This window comes from Dermochelys coriacea, chromosome 8 (assembly GCF_009764565.3).
Source record: "Dermochelys coriacea isolate rDerCor1 chromosome 8, rDerCor1.pri.v4, whole genome shotgun sequence".
Classification (NCBI taxonomy): domain Eukaryota; kingdom Metazoa; phylum Chordata; order Testudines; family Dermochelyidae; genus Dermochelys; species Dermochelys coriacea.
The window spans coordinates 72,281,448-72,301,081 of NC_050075.1; the positions used below are offsets into that span (position 1 = coordinate 72,281,448).

Sequence of the window (19,634 nt, forward strand, 5' to 3'; positions counted from 1 at the left end):
TTCCCTTTGCTTTCGTCCACATTTGGCGCCATATTTCATATTGTAAAACCATATTGGTTTTTGTACTGCGCACTCTGTCTTCCCTTTCGGTTTGCGGAAATGGGGCCCGAACTGCTGAGGAGTATGCTGATGAGTTTCACCAGCACGTCACGTTTGGCAGTCGAGTTATTCCTTATGATCCAAAGTGACAGTGAGGACTTGAGTAACGCATATGATACGAGTTTGCTTGTGGCATTCACGGACGTGCTCACCATCGTGGAATACCGCTTTTGGGCTCTGGAAACAAGCACTATCTGGATCATATTATCATGCAAGTCTGGGATGACAAGCAGTGGCTGCAGAACTTTCGAATGAGAAAAGCCACTTTCATGGGACTATGTGAGGTGCTCCCCCCCCACCCTGCGACACAAGGACATGAGATTGAGAGCTGCCCTGATTGTGGAGGAGCGGGTGGCTATTGCAATCTGGAAGCTGGCAATTCCAGACCAATCGGTTGCTAACCAGTTTGGAGTGGGGAAGTCAACCATTGGAATTGTGTTGATGCAAGTTTGCAGGGCCATTAATCGCATCCTGCTCATAAGAACCATGACTCTGGATGAGGTGCATGACATTTGTTGCTGGCTTTGCACAAATGGGTTTCCCTAACTGCAGAGGAGTGATAGATGGCATGCATATTCCAATTCTGGCACCAGCCCACCTAGCCTCTGAGTATGTTAATCGGAAAGGGTATTTCTCGATGGTTCTTCAGGTGCTTGTGGATCACTGTGGGCATTTTATTGACATTAACACAGGCTGGCCTGGAAAGGTGCATGACGCATGCATCTTTTGGAACACTGGCCTGTTCAGGAATGTGCAAGCCGGAACTTTTTTCCCAGACCAGAAGATCACCGTAGGGGAAGTCGAAATGCCCATTGTGATCCTTGGAGACCCCACTTACCCTTTAATGCCATGGCTCATGAAACCCTACACAGGGAGCCTTGAGAGCAGCAAGGAGCAGTTCAAGAACAGGCTGAGCTGGTGCAGAATGACTGTGAAGTGTGCTTTTGGCCGTTTAAAGGGCCGCTGGAGCTCTCTGTATGGGAAGCTGGACCTGGCCGATGACAGCATCCTTGCGGTTATATACGCATGCTGTACCTTCCATAACATTTGTGAAGGGAAGGGTGAAAGATTCAACTCAGGCATGGAACTCAGAGGTTCAACACCTGGAGGCTGAATTTGAACAGCCAGAGAGCAGGGCTATTAGAGGGGACCAGTGCGGGGCTGCAAGGATTAGGGATGCCTTGAGGGAGCAATTTGAGGCTGAAAGCCACCAGTAATGTCTGGTGTCCTGCATGGCAGTGAAGTGCAGTGCTTCCAATGTTAGTAGGAATCTGTGTTTGCTACACTGACTTGCAGTGCCTTTTTCTTTCCTGGGCTAAGGTATCTTTTACTTTATGCAATAATAAAGAATGTTTTCAAAGCCAAAAAATCCATTTATTGAAAAGAAAATGCATTTATTGAAAAGAGAAACAACTGCTTGGGAAACGGAAAGGGCAAGGGGGTGGGGAATGATACAATCACAGATTTGTGTATTTCCTGTCTGGAGTGCTGTGCAATGAGTGCTGCACTTCAGGATGGCTATACTGCATGGTGATGGGGCTTGAGTGCAGTGAGTAAGGGTCATAGTTTTTAGGGCTGGGTAGTGAAGCTACAGGTGTTGGAGGCAGCTGGTGGCGGTAAGAAACCGGATGTTGGGGGAAGTGGGTGGAAGGGGACATGGGGGCACAAGGGAATGAGTTTTGGGAAAAGGACTGTTGGGGGGGGCAGGCGCAATAGTGCTCCGCCTGCATTGTAACGAGCGCCCATATCGAGTCCGCTTGGTGCTCCATGATGCTTATCAGCTGCTCCGTGCTTTGGTGCCGGCGATCCGCATTCTGCTGGCAGACCCTCCTTTCACTCTGCCGCCACTCCTGCACTTTTTGATTTTCATTATTGAATGCTGCATTACTTCATGCAACAAGTCTTCCTTGCTTCCATATGGCCTCTTTCTGATTCTTTGGAGACTTTTGGCTGGTGATTACACGCATGGCTGAGATCTCAAGGTTGCATCTGTAAATGCAAAATACAACACTTAACAGAGGCAGCATTGTTCACACCAGACAGAGCAATGATTCCCCTGTACTTAAGGGCATGCACAGTCTACACAATAGCATAATTTGCCCATCCCAAAGTGAGTGCACATAACCCACGGGAGCCCCAAAATGGTGAGTAAGCACAGGGTCAAGCGTGACTGATTGTTTTACAGCTGTACTGTCCTCTGGGTTTCTGTGCCTTGGGGAGAGCCAACAGTGGCAGGGGGCCCTATATTGAATACTGTTCCCACATTTTCCACAGGAGTTCATCCTGGAAGATATCTCGCTGCTGAGGATGACCTGGGAAGCAAGGGAGGGTCTTCTACTGCAATGGGGCTTCCGCCCTGGCCCATATGCAGTTTGCCTGTGTGCAGCAATGGTCCCCTGGCCCCTCACGGCACAGTGGCATGGATAAGTTAGCCTGACTGGGACAAGGACCACAGTGGCTCTCCCGAGAAATCTGCACAAGTGTATTGCCCAAGTTCAGGATGAGACCTTTGAAGAGATCACTGAGGCCGATTACGCGATGTGAGAGAGTACATCAACGCCCTATTCCGAATCTAGGCATGCATGCAGCCCTAACCCTCCTCGCCCCAAGAGCCCGCACTGAATAACTTCCTTCCAAAAATGAAAACCGCTTACTGGGCACCTCCTCTGGTGTTTGTCCTTCCCCGAGCACCGGCCGCCGCGACTGGCTACCTTCCTCCTGGCTTGAGAACAGCTCCTGGCTGCATGCATCTACGGATGCTGGGGTGTCTTCCTCCACTTCAGCACCCTCGCTCCCGCTTTGCTGGCTGCTCCTCCTCCTCCTCCTGCCTTGTTGCACTGGGCTCTGAAGTGTCCATGGTGGTCCCCGGAATGGAGGTGGGGTCACCCCAGGTATTGCGTCCAACTCTTTGTAGAAACGCAAGGTCACGGGGGCAGCACCGGAGCAGCTGTTTGCCTCGCGGGCTTTGTGGTAGGCATTCCGCAGCTCCTTCACTTTAACCCCTGCACTGCAGTGCGTCCCGGTCATGGCCCTTTTCCATCATATCCCTTGATATCTGCCCAAAGGTATCCTAGTTCCTACAGCTGGAGTGCAGCTGGGACTGGACAGCTTCTTCCCCCCAAACACTGATGAGGTCCAGCAACTCACCATTGCTCCATACTGGGGCTTGCCTGGCACGTGGAGGCATGGTCACCTGGAAAGATTCACTGACAGCATGAGCAAACAGCAAGGGATATTTTAAAATTCCCAGAGAATTTATAGGGCGGGTCTGATGGTTGGTCACCTGAGGGCAGGGCAGTAGAATTCAAAGTGATGACCAGAGTGGCTAGCACAGGCATTGTGGGTCACTTCTGGCGGCTGATCAGAGTGCACTATAGGACCTGGTCGTCCACACTAGTGTTGCGGTGCTCCAGCAGGGACGCAGCAAACGTTATTCCACTCGCCGAGGTGGAGTACCAGGAGCACTTTAGCCACAGAGTCAGAGCGCTTTACGTGCCTTGCTAGTGTGGACAGGTAATGAGCTAGTGGACATGGGGCTCCTTTATTGCGCTGTAACTTGCAAGTGTAGCCAAGGCCTAGGAACTGGGGAACTTTTTAGAAAAGGAGGAGCCTGTACAGGAATGGTGGACTCCACCTAAACCAAAAGGGAACCAGATTGCTGGCATGTAAAACTAAAACGTTTGTAGAGGAGTTTTTAAAGTAAGGGGTAGGGAAAGGCGACAGGTGGAAAGGAGCACATGGTTTGGACAGAGACATCCCTCAGGGGCGGATTTCTTAAAGGGGATTCCATATATCATAGTAAAAAGGAAAGGATAGAAGTTGGTAAAGTACAGATAGAAACTGAAGAGGAACAGTCAAATGAAAGATGAATAGTCACATGAAGGCAGCCAACTAAATATTAATGAATTTTATAAGTGGTTGCAAGCAACTGCAAGAAGTCTAAATATTAAGATGGGTGAATTTGAGTGTATGGTGGAATGATGATAATCAGTGGGCCATGGATACAAAATATATAGGATGACAGAGTAGGTTGTTCTGGTGGTGGAGTGGCACTATATGTGAAAGAAAACATAGAGTCAAATAAAGTAAAAACATTAAATGAATCAAACAATACTGTAGAATCTCTGTGGTTGGAAATTTCATTCTTGAATAATAAGAGTATAGCAGAAGGAATATACTACCAACCACTTGATCAGAATGGTGATGGTAACTGTGAAATGCTCAGGGAGATTAGAGAGGCTACAAAAACAGAAAAAGCAAAAATAATGAGGGATTTCTATTATCCCCCTTGACTGGGAGCATGTCACCGCAGGATGGGATGCAGAGATAAAATTTCTAGACACCATTAATGATTTCTTCTAGGAGCAGCTAGTCCTGGAACCCACAAGGTGGGAAGCAATTCTTGATTTAGTATTAAGTGGCACACAGGATCTTGTCCAAGAGGTGGATAGCTGAACTGCCTGGTAATAGTGACCATAATGTAATTAAATATAACATCCTTGTGGGAGGGGGGGAAATACTAAAGAAACCCTCCACAGTAGCATTTAACTTCAAAAAGGGTAACTATAAAAATGGGGAAAATATTTAAATGAAAATTAAACGGAACAGTAGCGAGTGAAATGCCTGCAAGCTACAAGGAAACTTTAAAAAAAAAAACCATCATGGAGGCTCAAACTATGTTATACCCCAAATTAAAAAAACATCAGTACAGGACCAGAAAAAGAAATACTGTGGCTAAGTAAAGTAAAAGAGGCAGCTAGAGACATAAATACGTCTTTTAAAAATTGGAAGTCAAAACTTGTTGTGGAAAACAGAAAGGAACATAAACTCTGGCATGTCAAATGTAAAAGTATAATTAGGCAGGCAAAAAAGAAATTTGAAAAGCAACTAGCAGAAGGCACAAAAACTAACAACAACAATTTTTTTAAGTACATCAGAAGAAGGAAGCCTGCCTAACAATTTGAGGGGCCACTGGACAATCAAGGTGCTAAAGGAGCATTCAAGGAAGAAAAGGCCATTGTGGAGAAGCTAAATTAATTCTTTGCATCGATCTTCACTGCAGAGGATGTGAGGAAGATTCCCACATCTCAGCCATTCCTTTCAGGTGACAAATTTGAGGAACTCTCATAGATTGAAGTGTCTGTAGAGGAAGCTTTGGAACAAAATAATGAATTAAACAGCAGTAAGTCACTAGGACCCAAGAGTAAGTCACCCAAGAGTTCTGAAGAGCTCAAATATGAAACTGCAGAACTGCTAACTGATATGTAACCTGTTGCTTAAATCAGCTTCTGTACCAGATGACTAGAAATTAACTAATGTGATGACTTAAAAAAAAAAGACTTCAAATGTGATCCAAGCACTGACAGACCATTTAACTTCAGTACCAGGCAAATTAGATGAAACTATAGTAAAGAACAGAATTGTCTCTCACACACACGCATATGAATGTGATATCTTGGGGAAGAGTCAACATAGCTTTTTTAAAGGGAAATCATGCCTCTCCCGTCTACTAGAATTCTTTGTGGTCATCAGCAAACTTGGACATGGAGGATCCAGTGGATATAGTGTACTTGGATTTTCAGAAAGCCTTTGACAAGGTCCCTCACCAAAGGTTTTAAGCAAATTAGGCAGTCATGGGATAAGAAGGAAGGTCCTCTCACAGATCAGTAACTGGTTAAAAGATAGGAAACAAAGCATAGGACTAAATGGTCAGGTTTCACAGTAGAGAGAGGTAAATAGCAGGGTCCCCCAAGAATCTCTACTGGAACTAGTGTTGTTCAACATATTCCTAAATGATCTGAAAAAGGGGGTGAATAGTGAGGTGGCAAAATTTGCAAATGATACAAAATTACTCAAAAAAGAGATATTAGAATTGGAAAAAGTACAGCGAAGGGCAACACAAATGATTGAGTGCATGGAACAGCTTCCCTATTAGGAGAGATTAAAAAGACTGGGAGCTTTCAGCTTAGAAAAGAGGCAACGGCGGGGAAGGGGGGCAGGATATGAGAGAGGTCTATAAAATCATGAATAGTGTGGCAAAAAGTGAACAGGGAAGTGTTATTTACCCCTTCACATAACACAAGAACCAAGGGTCGCTCAATGACATAGGTTTAAAATACTCATAAGGAAGTACTTCTTTACACAATGCACTGTCAGCCTGTGGAGTTCATTGCCAGAGGATGTTGTGAAAGCCAAAAGTATAACTGGGTTCAAAAAAAGAATTAGATATGTTCATGGAGGATATGTCCATCAATGACTATTAGCCAAGTTGGTCAGGGTGTGTCCCTGATGGTGTGTCCCTAAACTTCTGACTGCCAGAATCTGGGACTAGATGACATGGGCTGTGATAAATTGCCCTGTTGAGTTCATTCCCTCCAAATCATCTGGCACCGACCCTGCTGGAAAACAGGATACTGGGCATAGGCACCAACTTCCCCTCTGCCTGGTGGGTGCTCGACCCCCCCCGCCGCCCCTGCTCCGCCTCTTCCTGCCCCTGCACCACCCTTGGCGGGGTGGCAGAAAGCGCTGGGAGGGAGGAGACGGAGTGGGGATGCGGCACGCTGTGGGGTGGGGGGTGGGAGAATGGAGGCGAGGAGTGGGGAGCTTGGCTGCCAGTGGGTGCAGAACACCTACTAATTTTTCCCCATGAGTGCTCCAAACCTGGAGCACCCACGGAATCAGCGCCTATGATACTGGGCTAGATGTAACATTGGTCTGACCCAGTATGGCCATTCTCATGTTCTTATGATTCTTATGAATTAACTATAGTTTGGAATATGTCTTCTGATTTTAGATTTTTAACTACTAAAAACAATACAACTACCCAAAACAATTTTTCATTTTAATTCAGTTTTGTTCATTTTTAAAATAAATTAATTTTAGCTGTTCTGGAATTATAGTAGATTACGGGAAGCATTGTTGCTGCGATTTTCCCCAACATTTTATGTTTGTTTATGTGTCAGATGTGCTGCTAATAATAGTAAATCTAGAGATGAAATGGGCTGCCTAATTCAGATTTGCAATTCACAACATTGATGTTGTTAATACAAAGAGCATTATGTGAATTGAAAATAGTGACCATAAGAAAAATTTGTACTAAAATACATTAGAAATTAATTAACTTTTTAAACTGATAAAATGTAATAGACAACTAGAAAATTACTCAGTTTGCATAAAATAAACTGTTTGAGGTATAAATTAACACTGAATTGTACATTAGAGGCTACAGTTGTATAATGTATGTGTGCTATTAGGAGCATTGTATATGAAGAATATTCAGTTTATATTATAGCACACACACAAACCTACATTAAAAATAATTTTATTAAGGTTGCAAAGTCAAGCGCTCAAAAGTTTAGAAATGCCAAAATTTAAGTTGGCTATGCAACCTTAATTCAGCTCCCTTCTTTGTTGGCATTGTTATATATTCTTTACTTACATGATCACATACTATTTCCCTCCCCCAGGAACTGCGCCTCATTCAGAGAACAGTATGATAGTACTCACTTAGTGAGTTTTATTCAACGTTTTGTTTTATCCTCAGTGTTCAGTCTGTGGCCCCATGCTGCACACTATTCAAACTCTGCTCTGAAGATGGAACAGGGTGGGACAGGACAGTGATAGCACAAGAAAAACAGGCTTCCTGTTCTCAATTCAGGGCCTAGGCCCAGACCCGGTATGGCATGGAGAAGTCAGAAATTGTGATTGCAGGGAAAATCCTGCTCAGCCCTCTTGCAGCCTTGGGCTGGAAAATGCCCAATGAAGATGGAAACTTTGTGGAAAGTCTAGTAAATTGCTACTGAGCATGTATAAAGAGAGCTTTAAACTAGGAATTGGGGGGAGATGGATGGGAGATGTCCAGAAAATCTCCACGCCAGATTTTAGCATTGAGAGGGAAGAAGATGAAGTAAGAATGGATACCGCCGTGGGTAGGAGAATGTATATGAGGAGTGAGGGCAGTGTGGATACTAGTCTAATAGGTTATACTGGATGTAGAATGACTGTGCCTAATAGGGTACAAAATGTGAGTGAGGCCAAACAGCAAAAATTAAGATGTTTGTACACCAATGCGAGGAGTCTAGGTAACAAAATGGAGGAACTAGAGCTACTGGTGCAGGAAGTGAAACCAGATATTATAGGGATAACAGAAACATGGTGGAATAGTAGTCATGACTGGACTACAGGTATTGAAGGGTATGTGCTCTTTAGGAAAGACAGAAACAAAGGTAAAGGGGGTGGAGTAGCATTGTATATCAATGATGAGGTAGAATGTAAAGAAATAAGAAGCGATGCAATGGATAAGAGAGAGTCTGTCTGGGCAAAAATTACATTGGGGAAGAAAACTAATAAAGCCTCTCCTACGAGAGTGCTTGGGGTGTGCTATAGACCTCCGGGATCTAATTTGGATATGGATACAGCCCTTTTTAATGTCTTTAATAAAGTAAATACTAATGGAAACTGCGTGATCATGGGAGACTTTAACTTCCCAGACATAGACTGGAGGACCAGTGCTAGTAATAATAATAGGGCTCAGATTTTCCTAAATGCGATAGCTGATGGATTCCTTCATCAAGTAGTTGCTGAACCGACTAGAGGGGATGCCATTTTAGATTTAATTTTGGTGAGTAGCGAGGACCTTATAGAAGAAATGGTTGTAGGGGACAATCTTGGCTCAAGTGATCATGAGCTAATTCAGTTCAAACTAAATGGAAGGATTAACAAAAATAAATCTGCAACTAGGGTTTTTGATTTCAAAAGGGCTGACTTTCAAAAATTAAGGAAATTAGTTAGGGAAGTGGATTGGACTGAAGAACTTATGGATCTAAAGGTAGAGGAGGCCTGGGATTACTTTAAATCAAAACTGCAGAAGCTATCGGAAGCCTGTATCCCAAGAAAGGGGAAAAAATTCATAGGAAGGAGTTGTAGACCAAGCTGGATGAGCAAGCATCTTAGAGAGGTGATTAAGAAGAAGCAGAAAGCATACAGGGAGTGGAAGATGGGAGGGATCAGCCAGGAAAGCTACCTAATTGAGGTCAGAACATGTAGGGATCAAGTGAGACAGGCTAAAAGTCGAGTAGAGTTGGACCTTGCAAAGGGAATTAAAACCAATAGTAAAAGGTTCTATAGCCATATAAATAAGAAGAAAACTAAAAAGGAAGAAGTGGGGCCGCTTAACACTGAGGATGGAGTGGAGGTTAATCTAGGCATGGCCCAATATCTAAACAAATACTTTGCCTCAGTCTTTAATAAGGCTAAAGAGGATCTTGGGGATAATGGTAGCATGACAAATGGGAAGGAGGATATAGAGGTAGATATTACCATATCAGAGGTAGAAGCGAAACTGAAACAGCTTAATGGGACTAAATCAGGGAGCCCAGATAATCTTCATCCAAGAATATTAAAGGAATTGGCACCTGAAATTGCAAGCCCATTAGCAAGAATTTTTAAATTTTTAAAAAATTTAAAAAAAAAAAAATTTTTAAATTTTTAAACTGTAAACTCAGGAATAGTACCGAATGATTGGAGAATTGCTAATATAGTTCCTATTTTTAAGAAAGGAAAAAAAAGTGATCCGGGTAACTACAGGCCAGTTCGTTTGACATCTGTAGTATGCAAGGTCCTGGAAAAAATTTTGAAGGAGAAATTAGTTAAGGACATTGAAGTCAATGGTAAATGGGACAAAATACAACATGGTTTTACAAAAGGTAGATTGTGCCAAACCAACCTAATCTCCTTTTTTGAAAAAGTAACAGATTTTTTAGATAAAGGAAATGCAGTGGATCTAATTTACCTAGATTTCAGTAAGGCATTTGATACCGTGCCACATGGGGAATTATTAGTTAAATTGGAGAAGATGGGGATCAATATGAACATCAAAAGGTGGATAAGGAATTGGTTAAAGGGGAGACTGCAACGGGTCCTACTGAAAGGCGAAATGTCAGGTTGGAGGGAGGTTACCAGTGGAGTTCCTCAGGGATCGGTTTTGGGACCAATCTTATTTAATCTTTTTATTACTGACCTTGGCACAAAAAGTGGGAGTGTGCTAATAAAGTTTGCAGATGATACAAAGCTGGGAGGTATTGCCAATTCGGAGAAGGATCGGGATATTATACAGGAGGATCTGGATGACCTTGTAAACTGGAGTAATAGTAATAGGATGAAATTTAATAGTGAGAAGTGTAAGGTTATGCATTTAGGGATTAATAACAAGAATTTTAGCTATAAGTTGGGGACGCATCAATTAGAAGTAACAGAAGAGGAGAAGGACCTTGGAGTATTGGTTGATCATAGGATGACTATGAGCTGCCAATGTGATATGGCTGTGAAAAAAGCTAATGCGGTTTTGGGATGCATCAGGAGAGGCATTTCCAGTAGGGATAAGGAGGTTTTAGTACCGTTATACAAGGCACTGGTGAGACCTCCCCTAGAATACTGTGTGCAGTTCTGGTCTCCCATGTTTAAAAAGGATGAATTCAAACTTTAGAATTCAAACAAAGGAGCAGGTACAGAGAAGGGCTACTAGGATGATCCGAGGAATGGAAAACTTGTCTTATGAAAGGAGACTTAAAGAGCTTGGCTTGTTTAGCCTAACTAAAAGAAGGTTGAGGGGAGATATGATTGCTCTCTATAAATATATCAGAGGGATAAATACAGGAGAGGGAGAGGAATTATTTAAGCTCAGCACCAATGTGGACACAAGAACAAATGGGTATAAACTGGCCACCAGGAAGTTTAGACTTGAAATCAGACGAAGGTTTTTAACCATCAGAGGAGTGAAGTTTTGGAATAGCCTTCCAAGGGAAGCAGTGGGGGCAAAAGATCTGTCTGGCATTAAGATTCTACTCGATAAGTTTATGGAGGAGATGGTATGATGGGATAATGGGATTTTGGTAAATAATTGATCTTTAAATATTCAGGGTAAATAGGCCTAATCCCCTGAGATGGGATATTAGATGGATGGGATCTGAGTTACTATAGAAAATTCTTTCCTGGGTATCTGGCTGGTGAATCTTGCCCATATGCTCAGGGTTTAGCTGATTGCCATATTTGGGGTCGGGAAGGAGTTTTCCTTCAGGGCAGATTGGAGAGGCCCTGGAGGTTTTTCGCCTTCCTCTGTAGCATGGGGCATGGTTGACTTGAGGGAGGCTTCTCTGCTCCTTGAAGTCTTTGAACCATGATTTAAGGACTTCAATAGCTCAGACATGGGTGAGGTTTTTCATAGGAGTGGGTGGGTGAGATTCTGTGGCCTGCGCTGTGCAGGAGGTCGGACTAGATGATCAGAATGGTCCCTTCTGACCTTAGTATCTATGAATCTATGAATCTATGTGCAAATGGATAGCAAAAGATACATCCCTTACACCATAGCCACCTCTCTGCCAAATTTAAAGTCGCACCTTCAAAGCATGGTGGCACTAGATACCACAAGATCATGGGCAGGAATGGATAGAGCCCTTGAGGTGAGGCTGTAATGGAGATTTTGAAAAATCTGTGGATGATGTGGGAAAATATGTGGATGATTTCACCCTTTCTTGGGGGGTGGGGGGAGAAAATGGTGAAAAGGAGAAGAAAGAACAGGACAATTGGACAAACCCAGAAAACGCAAGCTGAAAAGCACATAAGAAAATTGGTTCACAACCTTTTGTATGTACACAAAAGTAATGTATGAAGAGAACCTGGAGTTGAAGTGTGGCCCTTTTGAAATATATGGATAAGGAGGCAATATGGCTTAGTGGTTAGGATGATGGACTGAATTCTTACCCTGGCCTTGCAACAGATCTACTGTGCAACCTTGGGTAGGTGGTTTTTCTCATTTGGGGCAGTGGAGCATCAGAGTTTGCTGCAGGAACAGCCAAGACCTATGGCTGAAATGCATTAAAGAAGTGGCGGGAGGAAGTGTTTTAATTCTTCATGCAGAGACAAACATGCATAGGGAGTGTGGAAAGCAGGACGGCATTTGTTAGAGATTACAAGGGAAAGAGAAAATCCCTGACTGGTAAAAGTCCTACTAAGGATTGCACTTTACCTCTCTTTGCCAAGGTAGTCATAAAATTTCTTTATAACTTGACTACAGTCAGGGCAGAGGAAGAAGGGGAGATGGTATTCACATGTAAGGTGGTATTTTACACTTACTTGGTATGGGGAAATAATTTCCTTCCAATAGGATTTGCACAGTGGAACCCAGTGAAATTTAATCTCTTGAATTATAACGTAGTGAAACTTCACTGTAAAATGAGTGAAATTTTTTTGAAATATACTGAAGGCAATTTGCAATTTTCACACTATGGGCCTTAACAGCCTTAAAATGCAAAACTCCCATTGAACTCCAGATGGCAAGATATAGCAGGCTCCACTGTGTAAAGACAGTTTTAGCCTATGCACAAGGAGACAGAATTAAGGTTGAGCATTCAGACTTGACTTTTAGAATTTCCTGCATGATTGCTTGATTTCTGAACCTTAACATTGCAGTAATACCCGATTTCCACCCCCTCCACCATTTACTATAACAATTGGTTAGATTATGAGTCTGACGTAGGTCTATACCATTTCAGTTAGTGCTTCTATTTGCTGAACAATGTATTTAAAAATAAAGATAATGTACTTGAATAATATTTTTATATACATACTGCATAATTTATATATTAAATTATACTAGGTACATAATTTATATTACTGACTAGCATTCTAATACAAATGCATGTGCCTTTAATATATAAAAACTAATGGAAATGTAATATCAAGGAAGCCGCTACCTTCTTCTATATTAATTTAATAAAGGACACATTTTACAAAAAATCCTATTCCATTTTACTTAACACAGTCTGGTTTCACAGTACGATGCAAGCTTTTCAGCCTGTGAAATCCATTAATAACCACATTAAACCCTCCTATATTGAGTTGTCAGATATAAATGATTCTTTTTTAAACAATTATCTATTTCTTGCTTCTAGCAGTTTGTTAAAATGCAATGTCAGTTTACAAAGGCTGGTAATTTTTTTTGTTTTTTAGTCATTGGTTTACCTAGCTGAGAGTTCTCAAGTCAGTGTGAAGAAAATGAACGTTTATTCAAACCATAAATGAAAATTTCAGTTCATAAGTTTATTGTGCCAAAGTTTAACTTGAAAAGAATATGCACTTCCCCATTTCTGAGGAGACTGTGCTAGATGTCACCCACACTTATAGTGATGAGTTTATTAACAGTATACATTTACAAAGGGCTAGATGGTGCCTGCAGGGCACAGCCATGCATTTGGAGTTTTTATATATATATATAAATGTATAAATGTATATGTATATATATATACATATATACATATGGTGCTGAACTGCCCCTGGGAAATACTGAAAGATGCTCTCTCTTAGAAAAGCAGAGTGATTCCCAGGGCTCTCTCTAGTGTGATGCACTGAGATTTTTCATTGATAGCACAAACTGTTGCACCCATGTACGAGACTGTTACCAAGATACAGAACTGGGATCCAAAATGCCCCAGAAGTGCCAGAGATTGAATGGGCTATAACTCTTTTTCCTGTATGCACAAGCTAGCAAGGGCAGGATTCTACATGAAAAATGTTTAGGGGCTGCAATTCTGCCTTGTCCTTACACAGTCAGCAGAAGGCAGAGAGAGTCCTTCTTCCTGCTGTTACACACTGTGGTCATGTAAGGGCCAGGCAGAATCTGCTCCAATGAATCTAGAATCTGTCTCTGTATCTGTTTTAAACTGTTTAAAAATGCGAAGCGTGAACAAACTTTGTGATGTTTTTTCATTGTAAAGAAATAACTGCCTAAGTGATATTTTCAGTTATAACAGCTAGTGGCTTTGTCATAGACCCCAGAATCAGTGCTATGCCCCAGCTTTTAAACAGGAACCCCTTCAGTCTGCCAGACCCCCAAGGGGCCCCAATCTTCCTTCAGGGTAGGCCACACTGCCTCCCGAACTCGGAGACCAAGCCTCTGGGCTCAAGCACTCCTGTTTCACACTGTGAGTTCTGCTCAGTGAGTCCAAGTGAGATAGGCTCCTCCTCATAGGCTTATACGCTCTTCAGGGACTAATGCATCTTAGCATATTTGCAGTGACACCAAGCAGTGTTTTCAAAACAGTAGGGGTTATTAGTCAAATGGAACATAGCGTTGGAAAGTCCTTAGATTAGCATATAGAAATGAAGGATAAGACATAGTTCATCTCGCCAAGTCAGAGCCATCTACCAACTGAGCTGTAATGGACTCCAGTACTGCTTCTGTCTCTCTTGACTTGTAATGGGCTCCATTACCGCATCAGTCTCTCTCTGACCCTTTTGTCAGTCCCAGGTGAAAGCAGCCAGCCTCTTCCAGAAGTCCACTCATTTCCCATTGCCGATCATCTCTCCGTCCTTTGTTCTCAAGCTGATTTCTGCTCCGCTTCCCTGCTAAAAGAGAGAGAGAGAGAGAGAGAGAGAAAGTGTGTGTGTGGAGGGGGGATTAACCTCCTTCCTCTTGGTCATTGATTGCTAGGTGTGAATGATCTAGTACAGGGATCAGCAACCTTTGGCATGTCACCGGTCAGGGAAATCCATTGGCAGGCCGGGACAGTTTGTTTATCTGCAGTGTCTGCACGTTTGGCTGATTGCAGCTCCCACTGGCCGCAGTTTGCTGTTCCAGGCCAATGGGGGCTGCGGGAAGTGGCAGCCAGCATATCCCTCGGTCTGTGCTGATTCTTGCAACCCCCATTGGCCTAAATATTAGAGAAAATTCTCACCTGACCTCTGAAAATCAGTCCCATTTAAGTTATTCCAAATTAGAGACCTCAAATTGTGGCACCCAAAATCACTGATCATCTTTGAAAATCTGGCTCTGAAGCCTACATTTTCAGAGGTCTTTAGGTACCTAAAGAAGCAGATAAGAACCACATGGGATTTTCAAAAGCACCTAATTCCCATTAAAATCAATAGACAAGTGCTTAGGAGCTTTTGAAAACACAACTAGATGCCTGTCTACTTCTTTAGACATCTAAATACCTTTGAAATCTGGACCTATGTGGCTTGCCCAAGAGACGCACAGAAAATCTGTGGCAGAGACAGATCTAGAGTTTCCATCTAGTGCATTAATCACAAAAACATTTTTCTTTAACAATAAGGCTAATCTGGACCCTGGTTTGAAGGAGGCTTGAACAGCAAGGGGCTCCACATCTTTTGTTTTTTTGCAGTGTTCTCCTTCTCAGATGGGGATTTTCTCCATCCCTGAATTTTGTTTCCCATAAATCTCAATCCTAAAGTAACGTTGGGACTCTGTGCAGACTTTTCATCATTGCAGGCTATATTTAATTGTGCACACTATATTACTTTCTGGGATTTCCCTACTTTCTAATTACTCATGCAAGCAGAGTAATTCCAGGTATTTTAGTTTCTATTGTTGTATGAATTTGGTGGCAGTATAAAGTATCAGGCTGAAGGCCAAGTGATTTGATCCCCTGAGAAATGAAATAAAGAAATATTCCATGCATGGTATCTTATTACCAGGTATCCTAGTTTTCCATGATCAAAAAACCAAAATTCTCCACTAAAACCCATAAAAATCCAAAAAAAAAAGTTTTTCTGCTATTAAAATGAAATCTGATAGTGGGAGCCCCACAGTATAGAGCTGAAGCATCCCCATATCCCTGTGTGTGCACTAGTGGCATGGGGTTCTACTGTATGTTTTTTATTTTTTCACAAAATGTAAAAACTAAAGATTCTCTGTAAAAATTGCAAATTCCGCATTTCTTCCATGGCAAATGCATTTCTAGGATCCCTACTTATTACTATTATAAATTTGATATTATGAAGGGAAAAATAAGTGGTGATGCTTGAGCATGGTTGACATATTGCTAATTTCTCCAATAATGTCTCCTTTTATGATCATGTCCTTTGGTCCTTTTAAGGTGCCAATAGAGCTATCATGGTTTATACCATCTGAGAATATCACCCTAGATTACTAGCTTTGTAAAGACCGAAAAGAACCCCTAAAGAAACTAAAACTGAGAACAAAATGCTGCTGTAACATGAAAGGTTACATGGGATGGGAAGTCATGGGAGATTATTATAAAACATCCTGCAATTGTGTTTGCCATATTGATATAGTCTTTGATAACTAAATCCTGCTCTGAGCTGTACTGGTGCACAAAGGGTGAAGGGAGCTAGGGGAGTAACTTTTCAGACAGGCACGATTGACTGGCAAATTGGAGATGGGAGGAGGAGTCTATTTGCTGTGCAGTGGAAGATTTTCCATAAGAAATGCCTTTCCCCGGACATGGATCCAAATGAACATTTGTATGCATTTATATAATGGTCGTCTATTTTAATGGACTGAAATAAAAAAATTGTAATAATACTAGCAGAAAATTACACTGTGATCAGTATTTTAAAGCCATTTGTAATAAAGTTTGAATATTGGGGTTGTTATTGTACAGTATTTAACTACTTAAATGTATTTCTTTTTAGGTGTTCAAAGCTATGAATATTCCTCAGATTAGAAGCCCTTTCTTACCTCCCCCAGCAAAGATACCTGAAGCCTACAATGTGAAGTTAGCTCTCTTTGGTGCTGGGCCTGCAAGTATAAGTTGTGCTTCTTTTTTGGCTCGATTAGGTTACTCAGACATCACCATATTTGAAAAACAGGAATACATTGGTGGCTTAAGGTAAAAACTGGGCAAATGGCTGTTTTCTGTGGTTGTGGGTAGCATATGAAATACAGATTATTCAACTCTGGTCAAACCAGAAACTCAGGGGAGATGATGACAAATTTTAAAGATTCACTTAAAAAAACAAACAACATTCCTCATCCATGTTAAATATTGTCCTTAGTTGCACATATGTTTGAAAATTCCATTCAAGTTCTGTGACTATAAAGAACCAAATTATGTTAAAAGGTAGACTAATATATGACAGTTATGAAGGGAAACATAGTTCTCACATCTGCAGCTTTTTCATTTAGCCATGGAGGTATGCAAAGAATTGGAACTGAGATCTGCCTTCTCAAAAGGGCATACATGCTTTTGCCAGTGGAGGTTGGACAATCACATCAGTATCTGTGTATGCAAATCCTTGAGGTATATACTTATATGAGGCTTTGCTCAGGTGCTAGAGAAGCATGCACAAAAAGTGGCTATACATTTTTTTTTGAATTTTGTCTCTAAATGGCCGAATATTAACTATTTTAATGGCTCATTTATTGCATTAGTAAACAACAATGTACAGTGTTTCAGACTTTTAATACATTGGAATGTCACATGCTAAATGGCCTGATTCTTCACTCCATTACACCAGTTGAAAGAGCAAAGAATCAGGCCCACTATGTCTGCATATTTTAAAAAGATTAATGTCACATCTCTTTTCATTTAAATGGTAATCCAAGACGCAAAATATCTTTTGTTTACTTCTGACAGCCATGAGTAGCCACTTCTGTGTGGTGATTCTGAGAAATACTGGATGGGTGTTCTCTACCCACTTTTAGTCTGCTCTATAAAATACAAAGCTGCAGTATTCACAGGTATTACCAGATGAATCCTTTAGAAAATTTAGTGATGAACACCCTCCCCTAAGTCCAAAAGTTATATTTAAAGGATGATGAATTGCTGTGATTCTAGCTCTACCACGTGCAATAATGAATAGAGTTGTTTAACATAATTTAAAAGCATTTTAATGTGGTGGAAATCTCTACATTTAGAATGATTTTATGAAGTTCCCTATGCAAATATACATGAAAATAAACACAAAGCAATCATCACATAGAGTTGGAGTGAAATCTGTGTTTATAACTTCAATAAATCATTCTGTAAGGGTGAAATTCACACCTGATTTCCCTAGCCTTTTACAAAGCCCGACTAAATGGGATTTTTGCAGGTAACTATACAATGGAAGGATAGAATCCATTTCTTCAGTCAGGGTGCAGGACAGTACTGCAATCTTTCTGCACCACTAGAACATCACTTACACCATCACCACATAGAAAGTATTTTAACAGGTCCTCTGCACTGAGGGATGAATTTCTCCCATTATGACTGTAATTGTGATTATGTCTTCCAAGACTGGTGACATCTCTAAATGTGTGTTAATATATTTTAGAATTTGAATACTGGGTAAATGTAATGTCAGCACACAAATAAAATATCACACATTTAAAAAAAAACACAGTGAAGTGTAAAAAGGAGAACCAAATCTGTCCTTGGTGCAACACCACTGAAGTTAATGGAGTTGACACCAGAATGAATTTGATCCTCAGTGTCAAATATTTAATCTCTGGAGGTTACAGAGAGTTAAGCAATCCTAGAAAAGTAGAGCTGATGACTTCCATTTAGGTTCAAAACTGTTCTGCCTAATTATCAAAAGTGTTAATTTAGCTGATTGTGTTATAGACACTTCACCACACAGACTCATTTTACTAACATCAACTGCCATAGGGGATTGTAGATTTTATGCAAGACGTATCTGTCCACTTAATGAAGTAGCATGTTTTGGTTTTTAAAAATATTTTATTGAAAGTCAATGTAGTCACTTTTTAAAAAAAGGCTGTTTCTTACACTATCACTTTATTCTGTTGACAATTCACATCTACTTTGTGTTCAATGCTGCAACTTTGTTATTAATTTAAAGTAACCCTTTCTTCAGTTACATGAAATATATATCAATGCATGTGTAATCTGAGCAATGTGAACTTTACTTTGTGCCCATTCATAACATTTCTTAGTGAATTAAATTTAAATTTCAGTCACCTTGTCTCCTTCCAAAAGGCCTTACTTGAGGAGTCACCCATTCTCATGTGGTCTGTGATCTTCTTTTCCACTTTCCATTCTGGAAGATCACAAGATTAGTAGCAGCCCTAAATCATGGCAATGCTTTACTCTCATTCTTTGTGCAAAACACCCATTGACATTTAATGGGAGTTCCACATTTGGAATAAAGACAGAACATGGATTTAACTACTTTTGCTCTCACTTTGACATTGGTTTAGAAGGGAAGTTAATCTGAGAGCTGTCACCCGTAACTGTGACCACAGTACCTTGCTAATATTTTTTAACAAATTCAGCTGCCCCGGATTCTGTTTTAAGTGACTTTGTAAATAATTCAAAGTGGCTAAAAAGGCCAAATTACTTTTGTATTTGGAATCAATTGCCTTATAGATGCAGTGTTGGTGTTTTTTTAGGCTCTTTTTTTTCTGAGCATGTATATCAGGATTATAGTTAGTATGAAGAATATTTATCTGGGAGAAAGACAGCAGATTATTCCAATTTCTATAACATCAAAGTGCAACAGTATTGATCTCTCTCTCTTTCTCACACATGCTCTCACACACACACACACTCCTTTTTAAAGGAATTAAGGAAAATATTCTTGGGAATAGAGACAGCTACTGAATACTACCAGTGGTATACTGGCCCCCTCTCATATCTGAGAAAATGAAAGGCCTTCAACAAATATATTTATGGGTTGAGAAATAAGATTTTGTTATTTTAATGGATTTCTTTATTGAATCTCTATTTTGTTATCCTTTGTCTTGGACTCTTTTCTTACTGTGACATGGAAGTTGC

At 41.1% G+C, this 19,634-nt stretch overlaps 1 protein-coding gene across 3 annotated transcripts in view; it reads left to right on the forward strand.

Moving 5' to 3' along the window:
• The window catches only part of DPYD (dihydropyrimidine dehydrogenase), a 542,721-nt gene that overhangs the window by 186,917 nt on the left and 336,170 nt on the right, over positions 1-19,634 (forward strand). For all 3 annotated transcript variants that reach the window (XM_038414838.2, XM_038414842.2, XM_043490641.1), the window contains exon 6: positions 16,549-16,745. In XM_038414838.2, the coding sequence (XP_038270766.1) occupies positions 16,549-16,745 (197 nt within the window). The remainder of the gene's footprint in view (positions 1-16,548; positions 16,746-19,634) is intronic.